Below are 22,359 nucleotides of genomic sequence, written 5' to 3' on the forward strand. Positions count from 1 at the left end.
AGTAAATGGGTAGTTGATGGGATTGTGCTACTGAACAAGATTGAAACCATAGGAGGAGGTGGCAGGAAAGGTTAACTGTCCATCAAAATCCATGTACCGTTTTTTTGTAGAATGTACCCTTTTTAATAGAACAGAGCTGCCACCATGAAATGGCTTCCCAGCCCAAGGAGCATGTTTCCTAACCATCCATCCATGTACATGTGGCCCTATGGCTAGACGTCACTAATGGAATGTTAGGAGAAGTGATGTGCATCATTTTAGGTTAAGGCATATAAGAAAAGGGAATTATTTTTCCATGCTGTCTTTCTTTTGATGGCTAGATGGTAGTGCGGCCCCAAGGGATAATGAAGCCACAAGATGGAAAGGACTGGGTCTCTGAATCACTACATGGAGGAAAATTGCCTGCTTACCAGAAACACTCACTTTAGATTATTACACAGAGAGAAATGATTGTATTTGGCATTATACATTCTGTGATGTACTTTTTAAAAACAATACCTAGTATCACTCTGATTCAGAGGAGGAGCAGATTTCTGAGAGAGGTAAATTTGACCCACTGAGCTCAAGTGAGGATCTTCTGAAAAACCTGTGATCTATGTGGAGATGTATAGTAGACAATTATATATACAGGGCTTGAGGTCAGAAGAGATTTTTTAGCCTTTATGAATAGGAGATAATTGACTACATCCAAGTATATGATTCTCGAGAGAAAGTGTATAGAATAAGAACAAAAATTGTCAAATTCCTGAGAAGGCACATTTCAGGTTGGAGGGTATGAAGTAGAAGAGGAACCAGAAACGGGGGCTGAGAATGAGCTACTAGAGAGGTTTGAGGAGTACTAGTGTCATAGGAAAGAAAAAGGAGGAGAATGTGGTCATTAGTGATGGAAGCTGTCCTGTTATTCCTTTAAATAATTCATATTTCCCCAAATATGAATAATATAGATGTATCCTCCCAAAAGATGAATTATCAACAGAATTTAATACTTCAAAAACAAATTCTGTTTGACTACACCTCTGTCTAGAAAGCTGGCAGCTTGAATGTAGCTAGAACTAGTCAAAAAATAAAAAAGCCCATTGGTGTAGCCCAAAGGGAATCAGGTGCTATGAAGAGTTCCTTGGGTAGAGCAGGTATGGGGACTTTAAAGTGTGATGCCTGGCCATGGCCAAATGTGCAGTGGAACCCTGACTAAAATTAGGTTCTACCAGAGGGGCCAAGGCAGGAGTCACCAATGGGATGGAATGAAGGGGTAGGAGTAGAAAGAGGGCTGGGTTGCACCTGCCCACAGGTTAGGTAAAATTAAAACAGGTAGATTCTGCTGAGGAAGAATTGATGAAGAGACATACGGGCTAAAACAAGCAAACAGAACAAGCCTCTTGGATGGGGACATGTGGTGTTCTCAAGAGCCTTTGATGAGAGTGGAAGAGAATAGGAAAGAACAAAGTATTGGAGGAGTATAATTATTTAATTTTAAAGGTTTAGTAGAGGAATAAAGTTTAAATACAATTGTTAACATGGGAAGGTATTCACCAGAGAAGTGGAGACGTGGAAGAACAAAATTCAAGAGTGATGATGTCACACTAGGAAACCGGATCAAGATGGGAAGAAATGAAATAGCAATTCTATATACAGTGTAAAAAATGAAACCCACTTAGCAATTAACATATTGAATATGATAGCAATTAACATTGAATATGAATTAATATATCGAATATGAATTCTTTTCAAGATTCAAAGAATATCAAATTATGAAGAAAAAATAAATATAGTTTATAAGCAATGTATCTAGAATATAATAAAGGTTGAAAGCAAACAGATAGCAAAATACATACATTAAGAAAACATATATACTATTGGAGCAAAGACCATATAAATGCAATAAAAAGCCCATTCGGAAAAGAGAAAAATAGGAGATGCAGATTTTCTGATCCATAGCAAGGCTTGCCATCCTGGAGGATGGAGGACATTCGTGAAAAACTTAGTGTCTTGTCCTTTAGGAAGATCTTTGCTGTCCTTCTCAAGCAGATCTGAAGTAGGTATTGGAGTGCAGGCCTGCCTTGGGGTCTACATAGCTTTCTTGAAAGTTTTGTGTTCTTGTTGCAAGTTTGGGGTTTGAATGTGTCATGACTTGAAGAGAAAAGATTTTTAAATGATAAGATAGAGGGATTAGGGAAGGGGCTCTGCTCCATGTAGTTATTCAGGCCCTAAACTGGTGGCTTCCAGTTTATTGTTTCCAGAGAGCAGAAGGGAAAAGGATGTGGAGGATTGTGGGGAAGATTTTTATGGACCAGGACCGGCAGTAGTTTACATTACTTCTGCCTATGACCAGAACTTAAGTAACATGTCTAAACCAATTCCAAGGGAGGCCAGGAAATACAGTCTAGCTGTATGTCCAAGAAAAAGGGAGTCAGGTTTGGGAAGCAGCTAGACAGTTTCTCCTTTATTTTATATATCTAAAATTCTATATCCTACCAACAGAGAATATATAGAAAAAAATTTTTATAAGCCCATGATACATATGCAAACATAATTCATATAGTAAGCCATAAAGAAAATCTAAGAAATTTATCTAAGGAGAGATTCATAGGTACATTCTCTAATCAAAATTTGATAAAATTGAAATCAACTAAAAAGAGATACTTAACTTCCCTTAACATCCTGGAAATAAAGAAACACTCAGGGTTCATTTGCTTTGTTAGAGAAAGGAAATGAAAATAAAGTACAAATTACATAGAAAGTGATGGAAACCAAAACCAATAGTGTGTTCTATAGAAAGTTATACCTCTAAGAGCTTTTATTATTTAAAAAACCTGATAATAAATGACTGATGATCTAACTTAGGAAATTAAATAAAAAATAACAAATCTCCAAATTGCCTTAATATGTTTGTCTTTCTTCAGCTGCATTTACTATGATTACCTGAAGCTTTTCCTTTTTCTCAGTAATTCATTTCTTGGCAAGTGTCTATTCTGTTGCTTGTTGTTTTTAAACGAATTTAAATTTCATTTTATTGTTTACCACAGGCTAATTTTTCTTTGTGGTTTAAAAATAAACCATGTTGAACTGAAGTAATGTAAAAGAAAAGTACTATAAAATGAATTGGTAGTGTAAATAGGGTAGATATAAGTGAATATTATTATGTATACTTAGGAATTGTTAACATTTTGGTTTTCTCCTAGATTCTGATGGAAGAAGGAGGAATACGTTCTTTAAAAAGCAGGCCAACATCTACTGAGAAAATATGTCAGTATAACTTTATGTTACTTTTACTGTATTTAAAAAACTAACAATTAAATAGAAATCAGTTAAATTTGAAGTGATTTTTTAGACATTTGCCAACAAATATATATCATGGATATTTTAGTACTACTAATGCAATTGGCTCTTTAAAATTACTTTTATATTTTATTAAATATACATGAGCACATTAATGTATATGTACAGTTTAGCAAATAAGAATAAAACAGATAACCCTCATACTCACTAGGTAGCTTAAGAAACAATACATAATACTTTTGAAGACTTCTTCAATTGTATTTCATATCCTGCCCTCTAGAGGTAACTATTTCCTTGAATTTGTTTTTTGTTATAACACAGACTTTTTAATTGCTTTATTTTGAACTTTCTATATATTGATCCAACTCTATATATTTTTCTGCAACTCGCTTTTTTTTCACCCAATTTTATATTTTATGGTTCATCTGCTTTGATACTTGTAGCTCTAGTACATTTATTATTTTTTCTGCTATACAGCATTCTATTGTATGAATATATCACAATTTATGTATCTTCTAACAGTGGATATTTAGGTTATTTTGAATATTTTGCTTATGTTGTTTTGAATATTTTCCTACGAAGAACAATGCTACTTGGACTATTATTGACATTTTTCCTTGCACACGTGTATAAAAAGTTTCTCTAGGATATATTTCTAGGAGTAGAATTGCTAGTTCATATAATATGCATTTCTTTGCATCTTCAAGGTAATGCAAAATTATTTTCCTAAATGGTTATTCCAGTTGTACCCCTCTTAGCAAGGGGTAAGAGTCTTGGTTGTTACGTGTTTTCACCAATAATATCTCAGTCTTTTATCATTATTGGTAATCTGATAGCTCATTGTAGTTCTAACTTATATTTCTTTGATTACTAATTAGGTTAATTGGCCACCGATGTTTCATTTTCATTTGTGAAATGTCATTTGCTCATGTTCCTCTTCTGAAGTTTGGTTTTCTTTATGGGATGTGTCTTTTATATGTCTATGTCTCCTATATATATCTTATGTGTCCTGGATACTGACTGCTTGTAGGCTTCTGTGTAGCAAATATTTCATGTTTGAGTGATCTTTTAAGTCTATATTGTCTTTTTACAGACAAAAGTTTCATGTTGATCTGGTACTCTTTTAGGTATTCTATGCTAGCATAGTCCTTCATGTTATCTAGTCTGATGGAATACCTTGAAACCTTTAATGATTTAATTTTTTGAATATGTAAAATACTAGTCTGGTTTCTATCCTTATCCTCCCTGCCCTATTTCCTTCCACAACATGAGTATTTTTTTTTTTTTTTTTTTTTTTGCTGCTTTCTGGTTTCTCATTCCAGTCCATTTTTAAAAAAATAAATCCTAAAAATATATAAACATGTAAATACCCATGAGTCTTAGTTTCCTGCCTTTCTCATTCTAAATGTAATATAGAATATTTTATAAAAGAATTAAATGACTTCATTTATTTAATAAAATATTCCTATAGATTCCTCTGTGTTAGTGCTAGGTATTTCTTTATCCTTTACTTATGACCATTTAGTAGTCCATTACATGCATGAACTGTAGTTTTTTCAGTCAATGCCCTATTGATGGACATTTGGGCTATTTCCAGTATATTTTTCTTACAAATACTGTAAGTAAACAACTTCGTGCAATGTTTCTTATTTGTGGAGGTACATTTTCAGGGTAATTTCTGGGAGTGGCATTGTTAAGTAAAAGGAGAAATATGCTGGTATTTGATAGATATTGCTGAATTTCAATTTATATATGTATATATATTTCCAAGTTCCTTGTGTCACCGTTTGGCAATTCCAGTAGCAATGTACATTTTATTCCACAGCCTCACCAACAGGGATTGTGGTCAAACTTAGGAATTTTTCTGAATCTCACAGGGGGACGGATAGATAGAAGTTTTAGTTTGTGCTTACTATGTGTGAAGTTGAGCATCTTTTAAAAATGCTCATTGGCTATTTGCGATTCTTTTTCTGTGAATTCTCTATTCATATCTTTTGCCCCCTTGGGTTTTGGCATTTTTTTCTTGATATTTAAGAGATCCTTATATATTAGAAGGATGTAGATGAGGGGTGGAACAAGATGTCAGAATAGAAGACACCCACTGCAAGCACACCAATTTAACAACTATCTACACACAAAAAAACACCTTCCTAAGAACTGCATAAGAGCACTCATAGTACCTGGTTTTAACTTTATATCACTGAAAGAGGCACTGAACAGGTAGGAAAAACAGTCTTGAGTCACTGACGCCACCCTTCCTCCATTCCCTGGGAGTGGCGACATGGTACGGAGAGTGATTCTGTGTACTGGGGAGAGGGACAGTCAGTGCAGCAGTTTTGAGGCATTGAACTCAGCGCTGTCTTGTTCTAACAGAAAGCAAAATCGGACCAAACTCAGCCAATGCCTACCCATGGAGGGAATATTTAAACCAGCCCTAGCCAGAGGGGAATTGCTGATCCTAGTGGTCAATACTTGAGTTTGCATAAGCCTCCTATTATGGGCTAAAGTGCTCTGGTGCTCTAAGTAAATTTGAAAGGCAGTCTAGGCCACAAGTACTGCAACTCCTAGGTGAGTCCTAGTGCTGAACTAGGCCCAGAGACTGTGGACTGGGGTTGGCATGTGTTCTATTGAGACACCAGCTAGGGCAGCTAAGGGAGTGTGGCAATCACCCCTCTCCTAACCCAGACCACTCAGCTTGCAGCTCCAAGATAGACCCCTTCCCTCTGCTTGAGGAGAGGAGAAAGAATAGTGGGGAGGACTTTATCTTACATCCTGGATACCAGATTAGCCACAGTAAGATAGGGCACTGGTCAGAGTCATGATGCCCCCTTTCCAGGCCCTAGCTCCAAGATGACATTTCTAGACATTCCTTGGGTGAGAAGGACACCTATATCCTTGAAGGGAAGGACCCAATCCTGGCAAGATTCATCACCTGCTAACGAGCCCTGGGGCCCTGAATAACCATCACTGATGCCCAGGGACTGCATTGAGGGCCTTGGGTGAGACCCTGAGACTTGGTGGCATCAGGTGGGTCTCAGTACATTTCCAGCTGTGATGGCTATAGGACAAGACCCTTCACTTGAGAAAAGCAGAGAGAAAAGTAAAGGAGACTTTGTCTTGCACTTTAGGTACCAGTACAGCCATGGGGGTAGAATACTAAGTAGGCTCTTGGGGTCCCCAATTCCAGGACTTGGCTCTTGGGTGGCATTTCTGGACCTGCCCTGGACCGGAGGGAGCCCACTGCCCTGAAGGGTGACTCCTAGCCTAGGCATCATTCACCACAAGCTGACTGAAGAACCCCTGAGTCTTAAGGGAACATCACTGGTACTCTGGAAGTACTCCCTGTAGGCCTGGGTTGTGATGGCCATGGGGTGAGGTTCATCTGCCTTTGGAAAGGGAAGAGTGGGAAAGACTGTGTCTTGTGGTTTGAATGTAAGCTCAGCCCCAGTAAAATAGAATACTGGGTAGGCTGCTAAGGTTTTTGATTGTAGTCCCTGGCTCCCAGTTCTGAGACAGCACTTCTGGATCCACCTGGGGCCTGGGGGAACTTGACACCCTGAAAGGAAGGACAGAGGCCTGGCTAGCTTTGCCACTTGCTGATTGCAGAGCCTTAGGGCCTTGAGAAAGCATAGGCAGTAGCCAGGTAGTGGTTACAGTGGACCTTGGTTAAGACCCAGTGCTGTGCTGGTTTAACATCTGACCAAGCACAGTCCTGATGGTCGTGGCCATGGGGATGCTATGTCCCTCCATCCTTAGCTTCGGGTGGCTCAGAACAGAGAGAGAGACTTTATTTGGAAGAAAGTAAGGGCAATGACAAGATTCTCTGCTTGGTAATGCAGAAAATTTTCCCAGATATTGTCTAAGACAATCAAGGCAGTATGTCTACAAGTCTGCAAGAACCACAGCATTACTGGGCTTGGGGTGCCCCTAAAGCAGATACAGCTTAGGTCTCAACACCCAAGTCCTTTCTGAATTCCTGGAAAGCATTCCCAAGATGGATGAGAACAAGCCCAGACTGTGAAGACTGCAATAAATAGTTAACTCTTCAGTGCCCAGGTACAAACGAACAACTACAAGTAGCAAGACCATCCAGGAAAACGACTTCACCAGATGAATTAAATAACGCACCAAGGACCAACCCTGAAGAAATGGACATATGTGACCTTTCAGACATAGTATTCAAAATAGCTGTTGTGAGGAAAGTGAAACTCAAGATAACAAAGAGAAGGAATTCAGAAGTATATCAGACAAATTTAACAAAGCGATTGAAATAATTAAAAAGAATCAAGCACAGATTCTAGAGCTGAAAAATGCAATTGACATATTGAAGAATGCATTAGAATCTTAACAGCAGAACTGATCAAGCAGCACAAAGAATTAGTGAGCTTGAAGGCAGACAATTTGAAAATACACAGTAAGAGGAGACAAAAGAAAAAAAAAGAATGAAGTATGCCTACAGGATCTAGAAAATAGCCTCAAGAGGGCAAATCTAAGAGTAGTTATTGGCCTTTTACTTCCCAAGAGAAACATATCAATATCCAAGTATAAGAAGGTTATAGAACACCTAGCAGATTTAACCCAAAGAAGACTACCTCAAGGCATTTAACAAACTCCTAAAGATCAAGAATAAAGAAAGGATGCTAAAAGCGGCAAGAGAAAAGAAACAAGTAACATACAATGGAGCTGCAATACGTCTGGGAGCAGACTTTGCAGTGGAAGCCTTACAAGCCGAGAGAGTGGCATGGCATATTTAAAGTGCTGAAGGAAAAAACCTTTTATCCTAAAATAGTATATCCAGCAAAAATCTCCCTTAAACATGAAGTAGAAATAAAGACTTCCTAGACAAACAAAAGCTGATTATCAACACCAGACCTGTTCTGCAAGAAAATACTAAAAGGAGTACTTCAGTCAGAAAGAAAAGAAAGTTAATGAGCAAGAAGAAATCATCTGAAGGTACAAAACTCACTGATAATAATAAGTACACAGAAAAACAAAATATTATAACACTGTAAATGTGGTGTGTAAACTACTCATATCTGAAGTAGAAACACTAAATGATGAACTAGTCAAAAATAATAACTGTATCAACTTTTCAAGCCATAGAGTATATAATAAGATATATATAGAAACAACAGAAAGTTAAAAAGCAAGGGAACGAAGTTAAGGGGTAGAGTTTTTATTAGTTTTCTTTGCTCATTTTTTTATGCAAACAAGTTGTTATCAGCTTAAAATCATGAGTTCTAAGATTGTATTTGCAAGCCTTATGATAAACTCAAACCCAAATCATACAACAGATACACAAAATAAAAAGTAAGAAAATAAATTATATCACCGGAGAAAATCAGCTTTACTAAAAGGAAGACAAGAAGGAAGGAAAGACGAGATGACCACAAAACAGCCAAAAAACAGATAACAAAATAGCAGCAGTAAGTCTTTACGTATCAGTAATGACTTTGACTGTCAATGGATTAAGCTCTCCAATCAAAAGATATAGAGTGGCTGAATGGATAAAAAATAAAACCCAATGATCTGTTGCCTATAAGAAACACATTTCACCTATAAAGACACACACAGACAGAACATAAAGGGATGGAAAAAGATATTCCAAGCCAATAGAAACCAAAAAAGAGCAAGAGTAGCTATATGTATATTAGACAAATTTCAAGACAAAAATTATAAGAGACAAAAGAAGGTCATTATAATTCCTGATGCAATTTAATGAAACTTAATCCCTAATGCAACAGTGTTAAGAGGTGAGACCACTAAAGAGGTAGTTAGGCCATGAGTGCTCCATCCTCATGAAGGGGGTCAATTCAGAAAGAAGATATAACAATTTTAAATATATATGCACCCAACACTGAAGCACCCAGATATATAAAGCAAATATTATTAGAGTGAAAGAGAAAGAGACACACTCCCAATACGATAATGGTGGGAGACTTCAACGTTCCTCTTTCAGCATTAGACAGATCTTCCAGAAAGAAAACTGATAAAACACCAGACTTCATCTCTACTATAGATCAAATGGACCTGAAAGATATTTACAGAACATTTCATCCAGTAGCTACAGAATAAACATTCTTTTCCCCAGCACGTGTATCATTCTCAAAGGTAGACATATGTTAGGCAACAAAACAAGTCTTAAAACATTTTAAAAAATTGAAATGATATCAAGTATCTTTCTAACTACAATGGAATAAAACTAGAAATCAATAATGAGGAATTCTGGAAACTATACAAATACATGAAAATTAAACAGTATGCACCTGAATGACCAGTGGGTCAATGAAGAAATTAAGAATGAAATTGAAAAATTCCTTGAAACAAATGATAATTGAAACACAATATACCAAAACCTGTGGGATACAGCAAAAGCAGTACTAAGAGGGAATTTTGTAGCTCTAAAAGCCTACATCAAAAAAGAAGAAAAACCACAAATAAACAACTTAGCTGTACATCTTAAAGAACTAGAAAAGCAAGAACAAACCAAACCCAAAATTAGTAGCAGAAAATAAATAATAAGGACTAGAGCAGAAATAAATGACATTGAAATGAAGCAAACAGTACAAAATATCAATGAAAAAAGTTGCTTTTTGAAAAATTAAACAAAATTGACAAACATTTATCTAGACTAAGAAAAAAAGAAGATTTAAATAAATAAAATCAGAGATGAAAAAGGAACATAATAGCTGATAACAGGAATTCAAAGGATCATTAGTGGGTACTATGAATGACTACATGCCAATAAGTTGGAAAATCTAGAAGAAATGGACAAATTCCTAGACACACACAATCTACCAAGATTGAACCATGAAGAAATCCAAAACCTGAACAGTCCAATAACGAGAACTAGATTGAAGTTGTAATAAAAAGTCTCCCAGGAAATAAAACCTGGGACTTGAAGTCTTCACTGCTGAATTCTACAAACATGTAAAGAAGAACTAATACCAGTCCTACTAAAAATATTCTGAAAAAGAGAGGAGGAGGGACTACTTCCAAACCCATTCTACAAGGCAGTGTATTACCCTGATATCAAAACCAGACAAAGACATCAAGAAAAGAAAACTACAGATCAGTGTCTCTGATGAATATTGATGCAAAAATCTTCAACAAAATACTAGCAAACAGAATTCAACAGTAAATTAAAAAGATTATTCATTATGACCAAGTGGGATTTATCCCTGGGATACAAGAATGGTTCAAGATACACAAATCAGTCAATGTGATACATCATAACAACAGAATGAAGGACAAGAAACATATGAACATTTCAATTGATGCTGAAAAAGCATTTGATAAAATTTAACATCCTTTCATGATAAAAAACCTTCAAAAAAACTGAATATAAAAGGAACATAACTTAATATAATAACAGCCATGTATGACAGATCCACAGCTAGTATTGTACTTAATGGGGAAGAACTGAAGGCTTTCCTCTAAGATCTAGAACATGACAAGTATGCCCACTTTCATTTTTATTCAACATAGTACTGGAAGTTCTACTGGAAGTTCTATCTACAGCATGAGACAAGAGAAAGAAATAAAGGGCATCCAAATTGGAAAGAAAGAAGTCAAATTATCGCTGTTTGCCAATGATGTGGTCTTATATTTAGAAAAACCTAAAGACGCCATAAAAAACCTATTAGAATTGATAAACAAAATCAATAAAGTTGCAGGAGGCAAAATCAACGTGCAAAAATCAGTGGCATTTTTATATGCCAACAGTGAACAGTCTGAAAAAATTTTTTAAAGTAGTTCCATTTACAGTAGCCACAAATAAAGTTAAGTACCTAGGAATTAACCAAGGAAGTGAAAGAGCTCAATAATAAAGACTATAAAACACTGATGAAAGACATTGAAGAGGACACCAAAACATGGAAAGATATTCCCTGTTCATGGATTAGAAGAATCAATATTGTTTAAAATGTCCATACTACCCTAAGCAATCTATATATTCAATGCAATCCCTATCAAAATACCAATGACGTTATTAACAGAAATTGAAAAACCAATTCCAAAATTTATATGGAACCGTTAAAGACCAAGAATAGCCAAAGTTATCCTAAGCAAAACAAACAAAACTGAAGGAATAGCATTCCCTTAATTCAAATTATACTATAGAAGTATAGTAACCAAAACAGCATGAGAACTATAGTAACCAAAACAGCATGGTACCAGCATAAAACAGACACATAGACCAATGGAACAGAATAGAGAACCCAGAAACAATTCCACACATTTCCAGTGAATGCATTTTTGATAGATGTGCTAAGAACATGCACTGGGAAAAGACAGTCTCTTCAATGAATGCTGCAGCAAAAACTGGGTATCTGTATGCAGAAAAATGAAACTAGACCCCTGTCTCTCACCATATACAAAAATCAAATCAAAATGGATTAAAGACTTAAATCTAAGACCTTGAACTATGGAACTACCACAAGAAAACACTAAGGAAATTCCCCAGGACATTCCTTTGGGTAAAAATTTCTTGAGTAATAACAAGCATAGGGAACCAAAGCAAAAATGGACAAATGGGATCACATCAAGTTAAAAAGCTTCTACACAATAAAGGAAACAATCAATAAAGAGACAACCCACAATGGGAGAAAATATTTGCAAATTACCTATCTGGCAAGGGATTAATATAATGTATAAGGAGTTCAAACAAGTGTATAGGAAAAAATCTAATAATCTCAATAAGAAATGGGCCAAATATTTGAATAGACATTTTTCAAAAGAGACACACATATGGCAAAGGGGCATATGAAAGGGTGCTCAACATCACTGATCATCAAAGAAATGCAAATCAAAAGTACAATGAGATATGATCTCACCTCATTTAAAATGACTTATATCCCAAAGACAGGCAATTACAAACGCTGGTGAGGATATGGAGAAAGGGAACTCTTATACACTATCAATGGTAACATAAATTAGTACCCACTATGGGGAATAGTTTGGAGGTTCCTAAAAAAACTAAAAATAGAGATACCATATGATCAAGCAATCCCACTGCTGGATATATACCCAAAAGAAAGGAAATCAGTATATTAAAGAGCTATCTCCACTCCCATGTTTGTTGCAGCACTGTTCACAATATCCAAGATTTGGAAGCAACCTAAGTGTCCATCAACAAATGAATCACTAAGAAAATGTGTTAATTAAACACAATCTAATAATCTTTACATAATCTAATAATAATTATCATTGTTTTATAATGTTTCATTTCTTGAGAAGTTACACCTCCTTGCATTTTTTAAAAAGTTTTTTTTCTGGTTATTCTTGATTACTTTTTCATATAACCTTTAAAATCAACTTGCCTAACTCCAGAACATATCATAAAAAAAGAATGATCCTGTCATTTGCAACACCATGGATGGAACTGGAGGTTATTATGTTAAGTGAAACAAGCCAGGCACAGAAAGACAAACAACACATGTTCTCACTTATTTGTGGGATCTAAAAATCAAAGCAATTGAACTCATGGAAATAAGAGGGTGGAAGAATGGTTACTAGAGGCTAGGAAGGGTAGTGGTGGGGTTGGGAGGGTGGTGATGGTTAATGGGTACAAAAAATTTAATTAGAAAGAATGAATAACACCTAGTATTTGCTAGCACAGCAGGTAGCTATAGTGAATAAAAATTGAATTGTACATTTTAAAATAATGAAAACAATATAATTAGATGATTTGTAACCCAAAGAATCAGTGCTTTTGGGGATGAATACTCCAGTTTTCATGTGATTATTATACATTGTATCCCTGTATCAAAACATCTCATGTACCCCATAAATATATATGCCTACTATGTATCCACAAAAATTAAAAAGTAATAACATGTATGTTTTGCTATGTGGCAAATGTTTTCTTCTAGTTTAATACTGGTTTTTGATTTATTTTGTTTAGTCTTTGCATATAGTGTCTCTTGCTTTGCAGAAGACTTATCTTCTTTATGTAGTTAAATTGATCAATTTTTTCTTTTATTTCTGGGTTTAGACTCTCCAGACTCTCCACACTTCCAAGTTACAAATGAACTTACCATATTTTCTTCTAGTACTAATATGCTTTTTTAAATTTAGTTCTTTAATCCATTTGGAGTTTAAGTTGACTTAAGGCATGAGGTTTCTATCAGTCCAAGTTTTAAAAATATGTCTTTTCCCTAGGTATTTTTGATACTACCTTTTTTATATAATAACTTTCCATATGTAGCTGATCTATTTTGTGGCTTTCTTAATTGTTTCATTGATATTTCCTAATCTTCATGTGCCAATACCATACCACTTTTATTATCTTTTTATAAATGTTTAATTTCTTGAAGAATTACATGCCTCTTTGCACATTTAAAAAATTTTTTTTCTGGTTATTCTTGGATTGCTTTTCCATATAACCTTTAAAATCAACTTGCTTAAGTCCAGAAGAAAAGTTTTAATTTTTACTGGGAAACTGTTAGCTGTATGTGTTAGTTTAGTGTGAATTATTATCCTAATAATGTTGAGTAGTCCTGTCTAAGAACATAAGATGTCCTTTCGTTAGTTCAGTCTAGTTTTTTATATTTAGTAGTTGCTTAAAATACCTTTAAGCACTTTCCTGAGGTTTTCCTCACATAGATTCTGCATGTTTCTTGTTAGATTTATCTGTAGTGCTTTCTGATACACAAACAAACACACACAGCTGCTTTAACATGAATATACATCCTGTGTTTCTATATTAAGTAAGATTCTGGATTTGGGGCTTAGGCTTATGTTTTTGTTTTTTTTTTTTGTTTTGCCAATAGCTTTTTTCTTGTGAGGTAGTTTTGATGAATCAGTAATTTGGGAGAGAGTGATTCTTAGCATCTATGGGAATGATTATTAATTTTTATTCATATGTCTTTTTGCATTATTGTTGCAAAAAAGCATGCAACGTAAGATTTATCCTCTCAACAGTTTCCAGGTGTACAATACAATGTTGTCAACCACATGCACATTGTGCAACAGACCCTCGTCCTGTCTCTCACACTCCCTAAACAACAATTTCCTACTTGCCACTCCCCCCAGCCCCTGGCCATTTTACCTTCTGTTTCTATATTCTACTTATATACCTAGTAGGTGAAATCATGTAGTATTTGTCTTTTTTGTAATGGCTTCTTTCACTTAGCATAATGTCCTTAAGGTTCATCCACATTGTGGTATATAACAAGATTTCATTCTTTTTCATTGCTGAATAGTATTCAGTTGTATGTGTATACCATATTTTCTTTATCCGTTCTTTCACTGACGGTCATTTAGGTTGTTTCTGACTCTTGGCTATTGTGAATAATGCTGCAATGAACATAAGTATGCAAATATCTCTTCTATTAGATATATACTCACAAGTTATATTGCTGGATTATATGGTAGTTCTATTTTTATTTTTTGAGAAATCTTCATACCATTTTCTGTAGTTGCTGCACCATTTTACATTTCCACCAGCAGTGCAAAAAGATTCCAGTTTTTCTACATCCTTGCCAATATTTATTATTTTTTGTTTTTTCTGACAGCGGTCACCCTAAGAAGTGTGAGGTGATATTTCATTTTGATATAGATCTTTTTAAATGGTGAATTTTACTAATGGATTTTGTGATTTGGACCATCTTAGCATTCCTATAATAAATTCCACCAACTCCTGATGTGTTATGATTCTTTACTCTTCTTTTTATTCTGTTCTTTTAAAAAAATTTAATACTTTTTAAGTATAAGGCTTTTGTATTGGTATTCATAAGTGAGGTTTTCCTGTAGAGAGATAATGTGTGTATATGTGTATGCAATCTTTATCAGATTTTGATATTGATGTTATAACAGATACACAAAAGTTTTTAAATGTACACACAGGCAAAAATTCAGGCTATTTGAAAGCCTTCTTGAAACTTGAATCTTTTGCTGCTTCTCTATCCCAATTTCACTGCTTTATTGCAGATCATAATCACTTCATACCTAGATTATTCAGTTAATCATCTAACTGACTTGATTTCATTGTCTCACTTCTCTTTAATTTATCCTTAGGTGACATCATGGACAATCTAAAATGTACCTCCATTAATGTTTAGAAATATTTACACATTCTTTTCCCTCTATCCCATATGTTAATTTTTCATCTTGTCTCTGAAAATTGTTTATTCATCATTCAAAATGTACTCTCTATACTTATGTTTTCTCTGTAAATTGTCACCAAATCTCTTTCCCTGGGGTTCGTCACACTTAGCTGCCTACTGCTTTTGTATCTTCTATGATGTCACATCTTATTTTGTGACTTAAACAAATGTGTATCTTTCTCCACTACAAGATTCTGAACACTTTGAGGGCTCTGACCATGTGTCTCTAATAACTGTCACAGTGCCTTACATAAAGTAGTTACTCAACAAGTGTTTTGTTTTTTTTTTTTAGTTTTCTTTTTTTTTTTTTAAATTTTTACCACAAGTTATTGGGGTAAAGGTGGTATTTAGTTACATGAGAAAGTTCTTTAGCGGTGATTTGTGAGACTGGTGCACCCATCACTCGAGCAGTATACACTGCACCATATTTGTAGTCTTTTATCCCACTTCCTCCTCCCACTCTTCCCCCCAAGTTCACAAAGTCCATTGTATCATTCTTATGCCTTTGCGTCTTCATATCTTAGTTCGCTCATATCAGTGGGAACATACGATGTTTGGTTTTCTATTCCTGAGTTATTTCACTTAGTCACTGCAAATGCTGTTAATTCCTTCCTTTTTATGGCTGTGTTTTTATTCTATCATATATATATGTGTATATATCACATATATATGTGTGTATATATATATGTGTGTATACACACACACACACACACACACACACACACCACAGTGTCTTCATCCACTCGTTGATTGATGGGCATTTGGGTTGGTTCCATGATTTTGAAGTTGTGAATTGTGCTGCTATAAACGTGTGTGAAAGTATTTTTTTGAATTTTTTGAATAATGATTTCTTTTCCTCTGGGTGGATACCCAGTAGTGGGACTGCTGGACCAAATGGTAGTTCTACTTTTAGTTCTTTAAGGAATTTCTATGCTGTTTTCCATAGTGGCTGTACTAGTTTACATTCCCACCAGCAATGTAAAAATGTTCCCTGTTCACCACTCCCATGCCAACATCTACAGTTTTTTGATTTTTTGATTACGGCCATTCTTGCAGGTGGTAAGGTGGTATCGCATTGTGGTTTTGATTTGCATTTCCCTGATCATTAGTGATACTGAACATTTTTTCATGTGTTTGTTGGCCATTTGTCTATCTTCTTTTGAGAATTGTCTATTCATGCCCTAAGCCCACTTTTTGATGAGATTGTTTTTTTCTTACTGATTTATTAGAGTTCCTTGTAAATTCTGGATATAAGTCCTTTGTCAGATGTATAGATTGTGAAGATTTTCTCCCACTTTGTGGGTTGTCTGTTTACTTTTCTGACTGTTCCTTTTGCCTTGCAAAAGCTCTTTAGTTTAATTAGCTCCCAGCTATATATCTGTTTTTATTCCATTTGCTTTTGGGTTCTTGGTCATGAAATCCTTGCCTAAGCCAATGTCTAGAAGGTTTTTTCCCATGCTATCTTCTAGAATTTTTATAATGTCAGGTCTTAGGTTTAAGTCCTGAATCAATTTTGAGTTAATTTTTGTCTAAGGTAAGAGATGAGAATCTAGTTTCATTCTCCTATATGTGGCTAGCCAATTAGCCCAGCACCATTTGTTGAAAAGGGTATCTTTTCCCCACTTTATGTTTTCGTTTGCTTCATTGAAGATCAGTTGGCTGTAAGTATTTGGGTTTATTTCCAGGTTCTCTATCCTGTTCCATTGGTCTATGTGCCTATTTTTATACCAGTACCATGCACATTCCATGCTCATGGATGGGTAGAATCAATATTTTGAAAATCACCATACTGCCAAAAGCAATCTACGAATTCAATGCAATTCCCATGAAAATACCACCATCATTCTTCACAGAATTAGAAAAAACAATTCTAAAATCTAGATGGAACCAAAAAAAGCCCACATAGCCGAAGCAAGACTAAGCAAAGATAACAAATCTGGACACATCACACTACCTAATTTCAAACTATACCATAAGGCCGTGGTCACCAAAACAAGTGTTTAATTGTACTTATTTTCATCTGCATGCCCTTTCCTGTAGTGTTAAAGGTGAGAACATTCATTCAATGGACAAATTTCTTCCCTTCTGATCACTGTGGATTTATAGTACTTATGGACTGAATGAACCTTATTGGGGTGAAATGCCCTTAAATTATGTTGTTAGTAGTAATATTCTACCCTTCACTTTCGTGCACTCTACTTTCGTTGTCAGGGAGAAACCTGCTTCGTGGGCGTATAAATTTCCTTCTAGAATGATGAAATAAGGGTATCAGAGTTCAGCTAAGTTCTCTCTGCTTCTCAGCTGACTGAAGCTAGATTCTGTTACAGAGAGCATCAGTCCTGGCCTGAGGTACTCAGGGTTTATTGCATATAGGAGGGCATGTGATCTGGTATGTGCTGTTGATGTTCTGCAGCCTTTTGCTTCTCTTGATAGCAGATCCATTTTCATAAACAAGGGAACAGGAGTGGTTGAAGCTACGGTTGCTCTTTATCATTTATACATAGTAGGGATTCATGACCTACATCTCAATCCCATTTTAAAACTTTACTTGCAATTGTAAAATAACAACATTAAGCAGATAATGAAAATGTATCAAACTGGATGCTTTGAATAGGTTTTATTTGCATCGTTTGATTGCACAGGAAACTTTCATTTACTAGATTGGCAAATGTCTGATGCCTTAGGACTTAATAACTTGGTTTTCTCTTCCTTCCCTCAGGTTAACATTTTAAATTATTTGTTCATAAAATATAATTCATATGTTGGGAAAAATCAATCCAACTTTCTCTATTCTGTTTTCTTCACTTACGTTATATACCCTTATTTCATTTCTAGCTACAAATCTTTTAAGGGTAAAATAAACCCACAAATCCTGTTAGAATTGTAAGGTTCCAAGTATCCACAATTTTAACTGATTTTAGTACATTTTAAAGTGTTGTGTGTTGTTAGCTAAATTTGTTTTATCCAGCAGATATCTTCTGCCTGGCATATGTATGTTGTAAAGTATTCATAAATACCATTATTCATGTATTAAACCTTTATTTTCAGCTCTTGATTCTGCACAGAGTAGTCGGTCTACTAGTTACTCTCCAAGACCAACAGACAGCTGTTTCAGTTCTAGTTCAGATTTGGTAAGTGATGCTTGTTTCACGTATTAATACATGCTATATTAATAATTATTTTTCTCATAGTTTACCTTATAAAAATGTTGAGTCAATTAAGTAGTGGAAGTAAAAATTAATATAAACAAAAAAGTAAAAAATTTAAAAAAGTACAACTATTTAAAAATGTAGAAAAGAAAAATGTAAATAAAAATGTCCATGAGTACCATTTTTCACATTTGTAAAAATGCATTTATTGCCGTTTACAAAATACCTTTTATCCTTTTATCAAGATACATTATATACATACGTATACATACATACATACATATATACACACACATATATACACACATGCACACACACACACACACACACTTATGTGTGTACAGTTTATCCTTGAACAATGCAGGGGTTAGGGACGCTGCCCAGTCAGAAATCTGAATAAAACGTTTGACACCGCCAAACTTAACTACTAATAGCCTACTGTTGGCCAGAATCCTTACTGATAACATAAACAGTTGATTAACACGTATTTTGTATGTTGTATATATTATATACTATATTTATACAGTAAAGTAAGCTAAAGAAAAGAAAATGTTACTAAGAAAATCTTAAGAGAAGATATATTTATTATTCATTAAGTAGGAATAGATCATCATAAATCATCATAATCTTCATCATCTTCATGTTGAGTAGGCCAAGGAGGAGAAGGGAGAGGCAGAGTTGGTCTTGCTGTTTCATTGGTAGCAGAGGCAGAAGAGATGGAGGTAGTAGAATGGTGGGCAGGAGAGGCAGGCACACTTAGTGTAACTTTATGGAAATACATCGTTATTTCTGTCTGACTTTTGATTTTTTGTTTCTCTAAAAATGTTTTTATATGGTATCAATCCTTCTTCTACTGTTTAATTTAGCTTCAGAGCCTGTATCGTAGAAAGGTCTTTGTCAAAAAGAAATCAAGAGGTCTTGAGTAATCAACACTTTTGCCAGATTGTCTAAAGTCAGATTTTTCTGGCACTGCTTCTTTTATGTCTTCTTGCTTGTTGTCTGTAACTGGTTGTTAAGTACTCATCTCCATCAAGTTGCCTTCTCTTAATTCCTCTGGAGTGGTATCTATTAGCTCTTTAATTTTTCTAAGCTCTGTATCTTGAAACCCTTCACCTTTCACCTTTTTTGCCATATCCACAGTCTCTTTCATGATTTTCTTGATTAGCTCTTGTAAATCCTATGAAGTCATGTTTAACATCTACAACAGTTTTCTCATGCAGGGATTTCTTTTCCGAGTCTTGATGACGTTCATGGCTTTTTCTGTAACAGTAATGGCATGTTCAATGGTATAATCCTTTCAGACTTTTATGATGTTCCCTCTCTTGGGTTCTCTCCCATCGCATTGACCATCCTTTCCATAGAGCACAATGTATAATGAACCTTAAAGGTCAGTGTGACTCCCTAATCTAGGGCTGAATTAGAGATGTTGTGCTTCAAAACATGTAAATTACTTTGATGCCTTCGGTATTGAACTGATGGGATTCTGGGTGGCCAGGGACATTAGCAATATCAAAATAACTTTAAAAGGCAGTCCCTTACTGTCAAAGCGCTTACTGACTTTAGGGACAAAGCACTGATGGAATCAATTCAGAAAAAGAGTTTTTGTTTTCCAGGCCTTCTTGTTGTATTACCAAGAAACTGGCAATTGGTGTTTATCCTTCCCTTCAAAACTTGAGGGTGAGCAGCTTTATAAATAAGGGCAATCTTGGTCATAAACCTGAGTGCATTTGCACAAAACAGTAGAGTTAGCCTATCCCATCCTGCCTTAAATCCTGGTGCTTGCTTTCCTTCCTAATAAATATCCTATGTGACATTTTTTTTTTCCTGGAATAGGGCACTTTTGTCTCCATTAAAAACTTGTTTGGGCAGATATCCTTTTTCTTCAGTGATTTTCTTTAAAGGCATCTGGGAATGTGTCTGCTGCTTCTTGGTCTGCAGAAGCTGCTTCCCCTATTACCTTGATATTTTTTAAGCCAAAGCTGTTTCTAAAATTATCAAACCATCCTTTGCTGGCATTAAATTCTCCAGCATTAGATCCTTCAGCTTCCTTTTGCTTTAAGTTGTCATATAATGGCTTCACTTTTTCTCGAATCACATTAGCATCTAAAGGTATGCCTTTGTCATAGCAATCCTGCACCCACATAAAAGCTACATTTTTAATACAACATAAAAAGGTATTTCACAAAAGTACATTTTCCTTCACAAGTTTCCTTTTCTTTCTTTTTTAAAAGAACTATACTTAGATTCAGCTTTTGCTTGTGTATATGTAAACTCATGCATATGAGGCCTTAGAAAGGAAGAGATGACTGTCCTTTAATAGCATGTTCTCAACACTATAATACAGTGTTCTTTATTTGTTAACTAGTTCCATTCCCTGAAAGAAAAGAGCAAATAATGCATTTCTAAAGGATCCTGCTTATAATTACATTTTAAATGTGTATGCATAAACACATTATAATAAGTAGTTATGAACAAAGGTAAGAAATATCACTTAGCTGGGCATGGTGGTTCATGCTTGTAATCCCAGCATTTTGGGAGACTGAGGTGGGCAATCGTTTGAGCCCAGGAGTTCGTGACCAGCCTGGACAACATGGCAAAAACAAATACAAAAAATTAGTCAGACATGGTGGTGTGCGCCTATGGGCCCAGTTACTGGAGAGGCTGAGGTGGGAGAATCACCTGAGCCTGGGAGGTTGAGGTTACAGTGAGCCATGATTGTGCCACTGCAGTCCAGCCCAGGCAGTGGAGTGAGACCCTGTCTCAAAAAAATAAAAAAATATCACCAATAACATGTTATCAACACTAGATTACAAGTTTATCTATTTGTTAAACAGTTCAATTCTCTGAAAGAGTATAACTCAAATTGCATCACTAAAGAAGCATATTTAGATTTACCTTTTATTTTTTTATTGATATATAATATTTGTACGTATTTAATTGGGTGTATATGATGTTTTGTTACATGACTCAAATGTGTAATGATCAAGCCAGAATATTTAGGATATCCATCAGCTTGAGTATTTATTTCTCTGTGTTCAGACCATTTTAAGACGCATCTACTAGCTATTTTGAAATATACATTTTTCAGTGTCAATCAGCTAAAGCCTATACCCCTTTTTATATTTAGTTTTTTATATTAACTTTGTATTTTTAACTTGAATAATGAATACTTTATATAAGATTTTCATTAAAAGAATATTTTCATTAATTCAGTAATTAAAAGATAAAATTTTCAAGAAGTTTGAAAAATTTATGCTTAGAAAATTGAAATCTAGACCTATTAAAAAGTTCTTTAAAAAAAGTTCTTAAAGGTTGTCTTTTTATATAACAGTTGAGATATGTATTCCTTATGTATTGCTACTTAACTTTTCTTTGTCTATTTAATTTCCTATTACCTGATGCTCTTCTTAAGATATTTTTATATCTATATATATGTATATATATATATATATATATGTATGTATTTCATTGGACTGGGCCCATAAAAAGCATACAAGTAGTTATTTTTTACTTAATGAATCAACAAATAATTGAACAAGTTATCTGCGTTAGCTGTTTCCTTCGAAGGTACTGCTTCTAGTCTACTCTTTTTAAGTGGAGGAAGTATGCTGCGTATCATTTCTTCTGTTGAAAGGGTAGAGAGATGATAGAGCCTGTGATTATAGGGACTAATAAAAGACAAAATTTCCCTTCTCCTTTTTATCTCTTTTGCATTTTTATTACAAAGATTATTATTGTTACTGCTATTTTAAAATTCATAGCCTCCTGGGAGGTATGGCAGATTATTGGTTGAAGACTCTTTGATGATATACCTGCTTTGATTTGTA

General features: G+C 34.9%; 1 protein-coding gene across 3 annotated transcripts in view; it reads left to right on the top strand.

Moving 5' to 3' along the window:
- The window catches only part of REDIC1 (regulator of DNA class I crossover intermediates 1), a 91,153-nt gene that overhangs the window by 67,539 nt on the left and 1,255 nt on the right, over positions 1–22,359 (top strand). For all 3 annotated transcript variants that reach the window (XM_055250262.1, XM_055250263.1, XM_055250264.1), the window contains 2 exons: positions 3,180–3,243; positions 18,432–18,514. In XM_055250262.1, coding sequence (XP_055106237.1) covers positions 3,180–3,243; positions 18,432–18,514 — 147 coding nt within the window. The remainder of the gene's footprint in view (positions 1–3,179; positions 3,244–18,431; positions 18,515–22,359) is intronic.

Source organism: Symphalangus syndactylus, chromosome 17 (genome assembly GCF_028878055.3).
Source record: "Symphalangus syndactylus isolate Jambi chromosome 17, NHGRI_mSymSyn1-v2.1_pri, whole genome shotgun sequence".
Lineage (NCBI taxonomy): Eukaryota > Metazoa > Chordata > Mammalia > Primates > Hylobatidae > Symphalangus > Symphalangus syndactylus.